Below are 11,427 nucleotides of genomic sequence, written 5' to 3'. Positions count from 1 at the left end.
CTCTTTTTTGCCACCGCTGTGCACATGCGCATCACGTTCCCGCCCTTTGTCCCCTCACGCCCCGCCCCTTCTCGCCCACCGCGCAGGCGCACACCTCCCCGTCCCCACCCCCTTCTGGCGGCCGTGCGCCTGCGCGGCGCCTTCCCGCCCTTTTTCCCCTCACGCCCCGCCCCTTCTCGCCCACCGCGCAGGCGCACATCCCCCTTCCCACTTCTTCCCGGCGGCCGTGCGCATGCGCGGCGCCTTCCCGCCCTTTTCCCCCCCCCTCACGCCCCGCCCCTTCCCGGCGGCCGCGCGTGCGGCGCGTGAGGCGCCCGTTGTCGCCTCAGGCGCGGCGGGCTGAGGGGAGCCGCTCGCTCCCTCCGGCCAACCGCCGCCGCTCGCCGCTAATAAGCGTTAATTATAACAGTCACCACCCGCTCGGCTGCGCTTTGAGAGCCGCCGCCGCTCACTCAGGTAGGCAGCGACGGGAAAAGCGCGGGGGAGGGAGGCTGAAGCAGCGTCACCGCCCTTTTTTTTTTTGACGGCTTTTACTTATTTATCTAATTTTCCTCAAGCTCTTTAGCGGCTCGCGGGTAAAGCCGGACTCGCCGAGCACCGAGGCGTGCGGCTCAGGGCGGCTCAGCGCCCCGACCGCCCGAAAAAAGCGAACTGAAGCCGCGAAGCAGGCGCTTAAACCCCCCCCCCCCCGTTTCAGTCAGGGGTCGAGGAAAGGCTGGAGAAGGGCGCGGGGAAGCGGGGAATCATCCCCGCTAAGGCGCCTCGGGCGGCCATAGCGGCTTAACGGCTGCTTGCGAGTCGTTAAACTGCCGTTTTCCCTCAGGGTTGGCGCGCTGCGCTGGTAGATAAGGCCGGGTAGGGCCAAACGGGCGCTGTAGATGACGTCAGGGCGATAAATGTTGGAAAAAACTCGTTTTTTTAATAGCGTTTTGGGCGTGTTTCGCGCTTGGGCGGGTCCTTCCCGCTGTGGAGGGGGGGGGCGGCGCTGAGCAACGCCGCGCTGGTGTTACATCATCCGGGGGGGCGGGGCTAGCGGCGGAGGCCCCGCCCCCGTGCCGCGCTGGTGTTACATCATCCGGGGGGCGGGGCTAGCGGCGGAGGCCCCGCCCCCCCGCGCCGGCACCGCCGGGGTTAAGAGCCGGACGCCCGGGTTCCCCCCCCCCCCCCCCCGCGGCGGCGGCTATAAGGGGGCGCCCGGGTCTCCCCAGCGGCTCGGCAGCACGCGGGGATGCACGCGGCCATCGCGAGACTGGGGGGGTGAGCGGGGAGGGGGGGGGGACGTACCCGGAACGCCTGGGTCCCCTCGTATTTTGGGGGGAGGGGGGTAGGCAGGACGCCTGGGCCCTTTGGGATGCGGTTTGGGGAGGGGAGGGGGGTGTGGATAGGGTCGCTGAGGCGCCTGGGTGTTTTGGGGTGGGGGGTGTCTATGGGGCAGCGAGTCTTTGAGGGGGGGGCAGGGGGTGCCCGGACACCTGGGTCCCCTAGGAGGGAAGGGGCTGGGGTGGGGGGTGCCCGGACACCTGGGTCCCTTGGGGGAGAGGGAGTGGGCAGGGGGTGCCCGGACACCTGGGCCCCTAGGAGGGAAGGGGCTGGGGTGGGGGGTGCCCGGACACCTGGGTCCCTAGGAGGGAAGGGGGTGGAGTGGGGGGTGCCCGGACACCTGGGTCCCTTGGGGGAGAGGGAGTGGGCAGGGGGTGCCCGGACACCTGGGCCCCTAGGAGGGAAGGGGCTGGGGTGGGGGGTGCCCGGACACCTGGGTCCCTTGGGGGAGAGGGAGTGGGCAGGGGGTGCCCGGACACCTGGGCCCCTAGGAGGGAAGGGGCTGGGGTGGGGGGTGCCGGGACACCTGGGCCCCAGGAGGGAAGGGGCTGGGGTGGAGGGTGCCTGGACACCTGGGTCCCTAGGAGGGAAGGGGGTGGAGTGGGGGGTGCCCGGACACCTGGGTCCCTTAGGAAGGAAGGGGGTGGGGTGGGGGGTGCCCGGACACCTGGGTCCCTTGGGGGCAGTGGGATGCTGGGGGGGGGTGCAGGGGCTGCTCGGACACCTGGGTCCCTTAGGAGTAGCGGGGGGGTTTGAGGTGCCCGGACACCTGGGTCCCCGGCAGGGAGCAGCGTGGGGCAGGGGGTGCCCGGACACCTGGGCCCTTTAGGGGCAGCGGGACGTGGGGGAAGCAAGGGGTACTCGGACACCTGGGTCCCTTGGGAGGGGACAGGGGTGCCCAGACGCCTGGGTGCCCTGGGGTGAGGGGCTCTGTGGGAGGGCCCGGACGCCTGGGCCCCTGGGGTGGGGAGCAGACAGGGTGACCTTTGCCCCCATGCTGTTTTCGTGCCCCCTGCAGGGGGGAGGGGCAGCGGGGCCGCCGCTCACGGGGTCAGGGTCTGCGGTGACATGGTCGGGAGTGGGGGGGGGGGTGGGGGGACACCCTTCCCAGCATGCCGCGGGGCAGGGGCCCAGGTGGCGCCCTTTGCTCCCCCCCCCCCCCCGGGGCCTTGTGCAACCCCTTGGCGGGGGGCGGGGGGGTGTGGGGAGGGGGTGCACACGACTCCCCCTCTCCTTCTCTTCCCCCGCGTTGACCGCGCAGGCGCCGGGGGCCCCTGGCGCCGGGGCGGGCGCCGGCGCGGGGGCTGCAGGCGGCCGGGGCGGAGCTGGGGGCGCTGCCGGGGCGGGTGCGGGCCTTCGTGGAGGAGGGGGCCCGGCTGTGCCGCCCCCGCGCCCTGCACGTGTGCGACGGCTCCGAGGCCGAGGGCGCCGCCCTGCTGGCCCAGCTGCAGGCCGACGGCGTCCTCCACCCCCTGCCCAAATACGAGAACTGGTAGGCCGCCCGGACGCCTGGGCCCTCGGCCGGGGGCGGCGGGGGCTTCAGGGGTTCCCATCCCGGATGGGGGGTTCCCGGCCCGGACTCCTGGGTCCATTTGGGGGGTGATAGGGGGGTTCCTGTCCCGGACTCCTGGGCCCCTTTGGGGGGTGATAGGGGATTCCCAGCCCGGACACCTGTGTCCTTTTGGGGGGGGTGATTGTGTGTGTGTGGGGGGGTTCCTGTCCCGGACGCCTGGGTCCCTTTGAGGGGTGATTGTGGGGGGAGGGGGTTTCCTGTCCCGGACGCCTGGGTCCCTTTGTGGAGTGATGGGGGGTTCCTGTCCCGGACGCCTGGGCCCCTTTGGGGGATGATAGGGGATTCCCAGTCCGGACACCTGTGTCCTTTTGGGGGGGGTGATTGTGTGTGTGTGGGGGGGGGGGGTTCCTGTCCCGGACGCCTGGGTCCCTTTGTGGAGTGATGGGGGGTTCCTGTCCCGGACGCCTGGGCCCCTTTGGGGGGTGATTGTGGGGGTTCTTGTTTTGGGTACCTGGGTCCCTTTGGGGAGCAACGGGGGATTCCTGGCCCGGACACCTGGGTCCCTTGGGGGAGTGATGGGGGATTCCTGTCCCGGACGCCTGGGTCCCTTTGAGGGGTGATGGGGGGTTCCTGTCCCGGACGCCTGGGTCCCTTTGGGGGGTGATTGTGGGGGTTCTTGTCTTGGGTACCTGGGTCCCTTTGGGGAGCAACGGGGGATTCCTGGCCCGGACACCTGGGCCCCTTGGGGAGTACGTGGGGCTCTTGGAGGGCCCTGGGGGGAACGCTGTCCAGGACGCCTGGGCCCCTCGGTGCTCCCAGAGCACCCAGGTCCCTCGAGGCTGGGGTAGGGGCGGGGAGGGGGCCGTGGCGGTGGCGGACGCCCGGACCCCGCAGCTGGCTGGCGCGGACGGACCCGCGGGACGTGGCGCGGGTGGAGAGCCGCACGGTGCTGGTGACGGAGCGGGAGCGGGACGCGGTGCCGGCCGGCGCCCCCGGCGCCCCCCGCCAACTCGGCAACTGGATGAGCCCGGCGGCGCTGGAGCAGGCCGTGCAGGAGCGCTTCCCCGGCTGCATGCAGGGTAAGGAGCGGCGGGGCGGCGGGTGGGGGGGCACACGGCCGCCCTCCACCCGCTGCGACCCCCCCACGCGTGTGCGTCCCCCCCCCCCCGCCCCGCAGGCCGGACGCTCTACGCCATCCCGTTCAGCATGGGCCCCGTGGGCTCGCCGCTGGCCAAGGTCGGCGTGCAGCTCACCGACTCGGCCTACGTGGCCGCCTCCATGCGCATCATGACGCGGGTGGGCGCCCCGGTGCTGCGGGCCCTGGCGCAGGGCGACGGCGACTTCGTGCGCTGCCTGCACTCCGTGGGGCGGCCCCTGCCCCTCCAGGGTGAGTCACCCGTGTGCGCGCGTGTGTCCCGTCCCCCCCGCCTCGCCCGCCGTGGGGCACCCGCTCACCTCCGGTCTCCCCCCGCCGCAGAGCCCCTGGTCAGCCAGTGGCCCTGCAACCCCGAGAAGACGCTGGTGGCCCACGTGCCCGACCGGCGCGAGATCGTCTCCTTCGGCAGCGGCTACGGCGGCAACTCGCTGCTGGGCAAGAAGTGTTTCGCCCTGCGCATCGCCTCCCGCCTGGCCCGCGACGAGGGCTGGCTGGCCGAGCACATGCTGGTGAGGGGGGGGGGGCCCCGGCGTCCGGGCCTCGCGGCGGCTCCGCGTGCTCCCCGGGCGCCTGGGTCCTCCAAGGGGTCGTGGTGGCTGGGCGCCCTGGACAGCTGGGTCCTCCGAGGGGTCGTGGGGTGGGTCTGGGTGTCCCGGATGCCTGGGTGCTCCGAGGGGTCGTGGGGTGGGTCTGGGTGCCCTGGACGCCTGGGTGCTCCGAGGGGTCGTGGGGTGGGTCTGGGTGTCCCGGATCCCTGGGTGCCTTGGACACCTGGGTGCTCCGAGGGGTCGTGGGGTGGGTCTGGGTGTCCCGGATCCCTGGGTGCCTTGGACACCTGGGTGCTCCGAGGGGTCGTGGGGTGGGTCTGGGTGTCCCGGACACCTGGGTGCCTTGGACACCTGGGTGCTCTGAGGGGTTGTGGGGTGGGTCTGGGTGTCCCGGACCCCTGGATCCCTTGGACACCTGGGTGCTCCGAGGGGTCGTGGGGTGGGTCTGGGTGTCCCGGATCCCTGGGTGCCTTGGACACCTGGGTGCTCCGAGGGGTCGTGGGGTGGGTCTGGGTGTCCCGGACCCCTGGATCCCTTGGACACCTGGGTGCTCCGAGGGGTCGTGGGGTGGGTCTGGGTGTCCTGGACGCCTGGATCCCTTGGACACCTGGGTGCTCTGAGGGGTCGTGGGGTGGGTCTGGGTGTCCCGGACGCCTGGGTCCCTTGGACACCTGGGTGCTCTGAGGGGTCGTGGGGTGGGTCTGGGTGTCCTGGACGCCTGGATCCCTTGGACACCTGGGTGCTCCGAGGGGTCGTGGGGTGGGTCTGGGTGTCCCGGACGCCTGGGTGCTCTGAGGGGTCGTGGGGTGGGTCTGGGTGTCCCGGACACCTGGGTGCTCCGAGGGGTTGTTGTGGGGTGAATTTGGGTCTCCTGAGCTGCCTGGACCCCTGGGTCCCCCAGGGGGTTGTGGGACCTGCAGAGGGTTGCGGGGAAGGTCCGGGCTTCCCCGGACACCTGGGTCCCTCAGAAGCTCACAGCATAGATGCAGCCCCTCAGGCCCCTGGGTCCTCCAGGAGCCTGCGCGACGGGTTGCCCCGCTGCCCCGGACGCCTGGGTCCCTCAGCGGTCGGCAAGGTGGGCTTGGCCCCCCCCCCCCCCCCCACCCACCCTTTCCTGCCGCCGCAGATCTTGGGCATCACGGACCCCGAGGGCCGGAAGAAGTACGTGGCGGCCGCCTTCCCCAGCGCCTGCGGCAAGACCAACCTGGCCATGCTGACGCCGGCGCTGCCGGGCTGGCGGGTGGAGTGCGTGGGCGACGACATCGCCTGGATGAAGTTCGGCCCCGACGGTGGGTGGCCGAGACCGGGCGGGGGAGGGAGGAGAAAACGACCTCCGCCGGCCCGGACTCCGGGGCCCTTCCCGCGCGCGTCTGACCTCCGCCACCGCAGGCCGCTTGCGAGCCATCAACCCCGAGAGCGGTTTCTTCGGGGTGGCGCCGGGCACGTCGCTGCGCACCAACCCCAACGCCATGCACACCGTGCAGCGCAACACCATCTTCACCAACGTGGGCCGGAGCAGCGACGGCGGCGTCTACTGGGAGGGCCTGGAACAGCCGCTCGCCCCCGGCGTCACCCTCACCTCCTGGTTGGGCCGACCCTGGAGTCCCGGTAAGTCCCCGCCGCCTGTCCCGCCGGAATCGCCTGTCACCCCGGCGCCGTCACCCGCCGCCCCTCACCTCCCGCAGGCGACCCCGAACCTTGCGCCCACCCCAACTCCCGTTTCTGCGCCCCGGCTCGGCAATGTCCCATCATGGACCCGGCTTGGGAGGATCCCGAAGGCGTGCCTATCGACGCCATCATTTTCGGAGGGCGGCGCCCTCAAGGTAAGCTCCGCCCCCGCCGCCCCGCCCCGGCCCGGACGCCTGGGTCCCTCACGCTCCGGCGGTCGCAGGGGTGCCGTTGGTGTACGAGGCCTTCAGCTGGCGCCACGGGGTCTTCGTGGGCAGCGCCATGCGCAGCGAGGCCACCGCCGCCGCCGAGCACACCGGTGAGCCCCCGGACGCCCGGGCCCCCCCTCCCCGGGCTGGGGGCGTCCCGACAGCCCCAGTAAGCCCGCCTCTGGCGGCCCCGCCCATCCCAGCGTCACCAGTAGCCTGTTGTCGTTGGTGCCGGTGGTTGCTGGTGTCCCCGGTGCCACCAGCAGCGTGTTGTCATTGGTCTCCGTGAGCTCGGTGACCCTGGCCCCAGTGTCCCCAACCCCGTCCCTGCTGGCCCCAGTGGCCCCAGTCAGCCCCCATCCCTGGCCCCAGTATGTCCACTGCCCTCATCCCTGGCCCCAGTGAGCCCCTATTCCTGGGCCCAGTATCTCCAGTGGCCCCAGTGAGCCCCTTTCCCCGTCCCCAGTGGCCCCAGTGAGCCCCTTTCCCCGTCCCCAGTGGCCCCAGTGAGCCCCTTTCCCCGTCCCCAGTGGCCCCAGTGAGCCCCTTTCCCCGTCCCCAGTGGCCCCAGTGAGCCCCTTTCCCCGTCCCCAGTGGCCCCAGTGAGCCCCTATCCCCGGGCCCAGTGGCCCCAGGGAACCCCTTTCCCCGTCCCCAGTGGCCCCAGTGAGCCCCTATCCCTGGGCCCAGTGTCTCCAGTGGCCCCAGTGAGCCCCTTTCCCCGTCCCCAGTGGCCCCAGTGAGCCCCTATCCCTGGGCCCAGTGTCTCCAGTGGCCCCAGTGAGCCCCTTTCCCCATCCCCGGTGGCCCCAGTGAGCCCCTATCCCTGGGCCCAGTGTCTCCAGTGGCCCCAGTGAGCCCCTTTCCCCATCCCCGGTGGCCCCAGTGCCCCCCATCTCTGTCCCCAGTGGCCCCAGTGTCTCCAGTGAGCCCCCATCTCTGTCCCCAGTGAACCCCTATCCCTGTCCCCAGTGTCTCCAGTGCTCCCTTTCCCTGTCCCCAGTGGCCCCAGTATCCCCAGTGCCCCCTATCCCTGTCCCCACAGGTCTTGGTGCCCCTATGACCCTGACTCTGACATCCCCAGTGCCCCCCAACCCTGTCCCCAGTGTTCCCAGTGCCCCCCAGCTCTGTCCCCAGTGCTCCTATAACACTGACCCCAATGTCCCCAGTGTTCCCAGTGCCCCGAACCCTGTCCCCAGTGCTCCCAGTACCCCCCTAACCCTGACCACAGCGACCCCGTAACTCCGATCCCACTATCCCCAGTGCCCCCCAACCCTGATCCCAGTGCCCCCAGTGCCCCCCAACCCTGACCCCAGTGCCCCCACCACGAGGCCCCGCCCCCCGCTGACCGGCCCCGCCCCCCCCCGACCCAGGGAAGCGCCTGATGCACGACCCCTTCGCCATGCGGCCCTTCTTCGGCTACAACGCGGGCCAGTACCTGGCGCACTGGCTGGCGGTGGGCGAGCGGGCGGGCGCCCGCCTGCCCCGCATCTTCCACGTCAACTGGTTCCTGCGCGACGGCGCCGGGCGCTTCGTGTGGCCGGGCTTCGGCCACAACGCCCGCGTCCTGGCCTGGGTGTGCCGCCGGGTGGACGGCGAGCCCAGCGCCCGACCCACGCCCGTGGGGCTGGTGCCCCAACCCGGCGCCCTCGACCTGGCCGGCTTGCCCGGCGTCACCTACGCCGACCTCTTCCCCATGGACCGGCCCTTCTGGGAGCGCGAGGCCCGCGACCTGCGCCGCTACTTCGACGAGCAGTTCGGCTCCGACCTGCCCAAGGAGGTGCTGGGCGAGCTGGAGGCCCTCGAGGAGCGCCTCAAGAAGATGTGACCGCCCGCCCGCCGCCGAACGCTGGCCGGCGCCTTCGCGGACCTTTCTTCGTGCTCCCTTGGCCGACGCCTTCGCTGCTGGCTCTTCGCGAGCCGTTGGCCGCCGTCTTCGCTGACCAATCACCGCGTCCCCCTCAATCTCCGCCTTCGTTGCTCGGTCTCCGGGACCTGCTGGCGAGCTTCTTCATTGACCGATCGCCCCGTCCGTTTGCCCTCCATCTTGGTTGCTCGGTCTCTGGAACGTGATGGTCGCCGTCTTTGTTGACCGATCAGCACGTCCTCTCAGCCACCGTCTTCGTTGACCAATCACCGCGCCCCCTCGGTCTCCGTCTTTGTTGCTCAGTCTCCGGGACCTGCTGGCCGCCATCTTCATTGACCAGTCGCCATGTCCCCTTGGCCTCCATCTTGGTCGCTCGATCCCCGGGACCTGCTGGCCACCATCTTTGTTGACCAATTACTATGCTCTGTTCAGCCTCCATCTTTGTTGCTCGGTCTCCATGACCTGCTGGTCTCCATGTTTGTTGACCAATCATGACATCTCTTTAGCTACCGTCTTCATTGACCAATCAGCGCATTGTTTTGAGTGCCGTCTTCGTTGAGCAATCACTGCATCCCCTCAGCTGCCATCTTGGTTGCTCAGTGTCCGGGACCTGCTGGCCACCATCATCTTGAGCAATCACCGCGTCCCCTTGGCCGCCATCTTTGTTGCTCGGTGTCCATGACCTGTTGGCCTCCACCTTCGTTGACCAATCACTGCGTCCCCTTGGCCACCATCCTGGTTGCTTGGTCTCCATGACCTGCTGGCCTCCACCTTCGTTGACCAATCACCGCCTTGCCTTGGCCACCATTTCTGTTGCTTGAGCTCCATGACCTGGCCTCCACCTTCGTTGACCAATCACTGCATCCCATTGGCCTCCACCTTCGTTGACCAATCGCCCTGTCCCCTTGGCCACCATCCTGATTGCTTGGTCTCCATGACCTGCTGGCCTCCACCTTCGTTGACTAATCACTGCATCCCGTTGGCCTCCACCTTCGTTGACCAATCACCGCCTTGCGTTGGCCACCATCTTTGTTGCTTGGTCTCCATGACCTGCTGGCCTCCATCTTTGTTGACCAATCGCCACGCCCCCTTGGCTTCCACCTTCGTTGACCAATCACTGCGCCCCCTTGGCCACCATCTTTGTTGCTTGGTCTCCATGACCTGCTGGCCGCCATCTTGGTTGACCGTCCTTCGTCCGACCGCCCTGTTGCCCGACGGCTCCGCCCACCGGCCGCCGTCGCCTGCTGACTGATGCCACTGTGACCCCATTGGCCGACGTCTCCGTGGACCCGCGGCCCATTGGCCGACGGCCTCCGGTGGGGGGGGGGAGAAGGGAGGGGGCGGCACCTGGGGGGGCTTGGGCCGGCGCCGCCCCTCGCCTGACCAATCGCCGCGCCCTGTCGGCCCACCACGTCGCCGCACCCCATTGGCCGGAGCCTGCCGCCGCCCGGCCCTTTCCCAGGTGCCTTTGGGGCGGGTGGGGACCAATAAAGGAGCCCTCAGGGGGGCGGAGCCAGGTCTGTGTTGTCCTTGGGGGGGGGGTCAACGGTCAGAGGGGGGAGGAGCTATGGGGCAGGGTCAGAGGGGGAGGAGCTAGGACCAACTCGCCGCGGCCAATCGGCAGCTACTGAGGCTCTGTGGGAGCTGTCAGTCACGCTAGTCCCACCCCCCTCACCCCCCAGCCTATCAGGGAGCATTGTTAGGCTTGCTCCTCCCACCCCAGCTGCTCTCCAGCCAATCGGGGAGAGCGCCTCCCCCTCCACGTCCCACCCTCCCTGTCAATCATCTGCCCTGCCAGCCAATCAGCACCTGCCTCGCCAGGCAACGGGGGGGGGGGGAGGGAGAGGCAGGAGGCGGCGCTTATCAGCTCCCGGCCAATCAGAGCCTGCTGTGGGGGGGGCGGGGTTGAGGGGGGACGGCAGCCAATGAGCTGGCTGGGGGCTCCCCCCCCCCGTGGGGGGGTGGTGGCAGCCAATCAGGGCGCAGCGCCTAGGCTCCGCCCCTCCCCGGAGCCTCCGCTCTGGCTGCGTAAACAAGTTGCTGCGGCCACCAGGTGAGGGGGGGGCGCCGCCGGTTGGGGGGGGGGGCGCCTCGGAGCGGCTCCTGATTGGTTGCCGGCGGGGAGGGGGAGCGCCCTGATTGGTGGAGCAGGCCCCCCCCAACCCGGGGCGGCCGTTGCTGGGGGCGCCGGCGGGGTCCCCACCTTTTGGGGGGGGGGGTAGAGCATGCGTGTCCCCCCCCCCCTCACGGCACAGAGGGTCCCCATTGGCTGGCTGTCCCCGTCCCCGCCCTCTGATTGGCTGGCAGCGGGGCACCGCTGTGCCCCCCCCTCGCGCCTCCCCCCCCCCCACATTGAGCTGGGCGACCCCGGGGCTCCGATTGGCCGATACTGGGAGTGACACTGGGGGGGGGGGGGCCGCCCCTCTCCCGGGCCCGTTGCCGGGGGATACCGGGGTCAGCCGGTCGCCGCGGGAGACCGGGGGTAGGCCGGTTGCCGGGGGTCGTGGGGGTGTCAGGCAGTGGCAGGGTGGTCACGGGGGGGGGGAGGGGAACAACCCGGTCGCTGGGGGTAACCGGTGTCAGTCCGGTCGCCAGGGTAACTGGGGGGGGCACCCGGTCACCGGGGTAACTGGGGGGCAGCCTGGTCGCTGGGGTAACTGGTGTCAGTCCGGTCGCCGGGGTAACTGGGGGGCACCCGGTCGCCGGGGTAACTGGGGGGCAGCCTGGTCGCTGGGGTAACTGGTGTCAGTCCGGTCGCCGGGGTAACTGGGGGGCACCCGGTCACCGGGGTAACTGGTGTCAGTCCGGTCGCCGGGGTAACTGGGGGGCAGCCTGGTCGCTGGGGTAACTGGGGGGCAGCCTGGTCGCTGGGGTTAACTGGTGTCAGTCCGGTCGTCGGGGTAACTGGGGGGCAGTTCAGTCGCCGGGGGTAACCGATGTCAGCCCGGTCACCGGGGTAACCAGGGGGCAGTTCGGTCGCCGGGGGTAACCGATGTCAGCCCGGTCGCCGGGGTAACCGGGGGGGCAGTCCGGTCGCCGGGGGTAACCGATGTCAGCCCGGTCGCCGGGGTAACCGGGGGGGCAGTTCGGTCGCCGGGGGTAACCGATGTCAGCCCGGTCGCCGGGGTAACCGGGGGGCCCCGCAG

The 11,427-nt window shown here is 70.6% G+C and overlaps 1 protein-coding gene and 1 long non-coding RNA gene across 2 annotated transcripts; one reads left to right on the top strand and one right to left on the bottom strand.

The window, feature by feature from the left end:
• The first annotated feature begins 1,213 nt into the window (after positions 1–1,213).
• On the top strand, positions 1,214–9,797 carry PCK2 (phosphoenolpyruvate carboxykinase 2, mitochondrial). The gene is made up of 10 exons (XM_068921684.1): positions 1,214–1,257; positions 2,582–2,812; positions 3,728–3,912; positions 4,011–4,220; positions 4,311–4,498; positions 5,664–5,826; positions 5,927–6,145; positions 6,223–6,360; positions 6,429–6,524; positions 7,788–9,797. Exons 1-10 carry the CDS (start codon positions 1,229–1,231, stop codon positions 8,240–8,242), a joined length of 1,914 nt encoding a protein of 637 aa, XP_068777785.1. The 5' UTR covers positions 1,214–1,228; the 3' UTR covers positions 8,243–9,797.
• LOC138062697 (uncharacterized) lies at positions 8,955–10,151 on the bottom strand. Its single transcript, XR_011136583.1, has 2 exons — positions 9,383–10,151; positions 8,955–9,345 (listed from the first exon to the last, which is right to left on the bottom strand). It is a non-coding gene; the product is annotated as an uncharacterized lncRNA (long non-coding RNA).
• Between the last annotated feature and the right edge of the window lie 1,276 nt (positions 10,152–11,427).

Source organism: Struthio camelus, chromosome 29 (assembly GCF_040807025.1).
Source record: "Struthio camelus isolate bStrCam1 chromosome 29, bStrCam1.hap1, whole genome shotgun sequence".
In the NCBI taxonomy this organism is placed as follows: Eukaryota; Metazoa; Chordata; class Aves; order Struthioniformes; family Struthionidae; genus Struthio; species Struthio camelus.
Note: the sequence above shows the minus strand (reverse complement) of the source record. Positions and strands in the feature narration are given on the sequence as shown.

Excerpts from the sequence above, each read along its gene's own strand:
- PCK2 (XM_068921684.1), top strand. The coding sequence starts at position 1,229 with ATGCACGCGGCCATCGCGAGACTGGGGGG. Across the intron at positions 3,913-4,010 it reads CTTCCCCGGCTGCATGCAGG|GCCGGACGCTCTACGCCATC; the intron begins GTAAGGAGCGGC and ends CCCGCCCCGCAG. Across the intron at positions 5,827-5,926 it reads GATGAAGTTCGGCCCCGACG|GCCGCTTGCGAGCCATCAAC; the intron begins GTGGGTGGCCGA and ends CCGCCACCGCAG.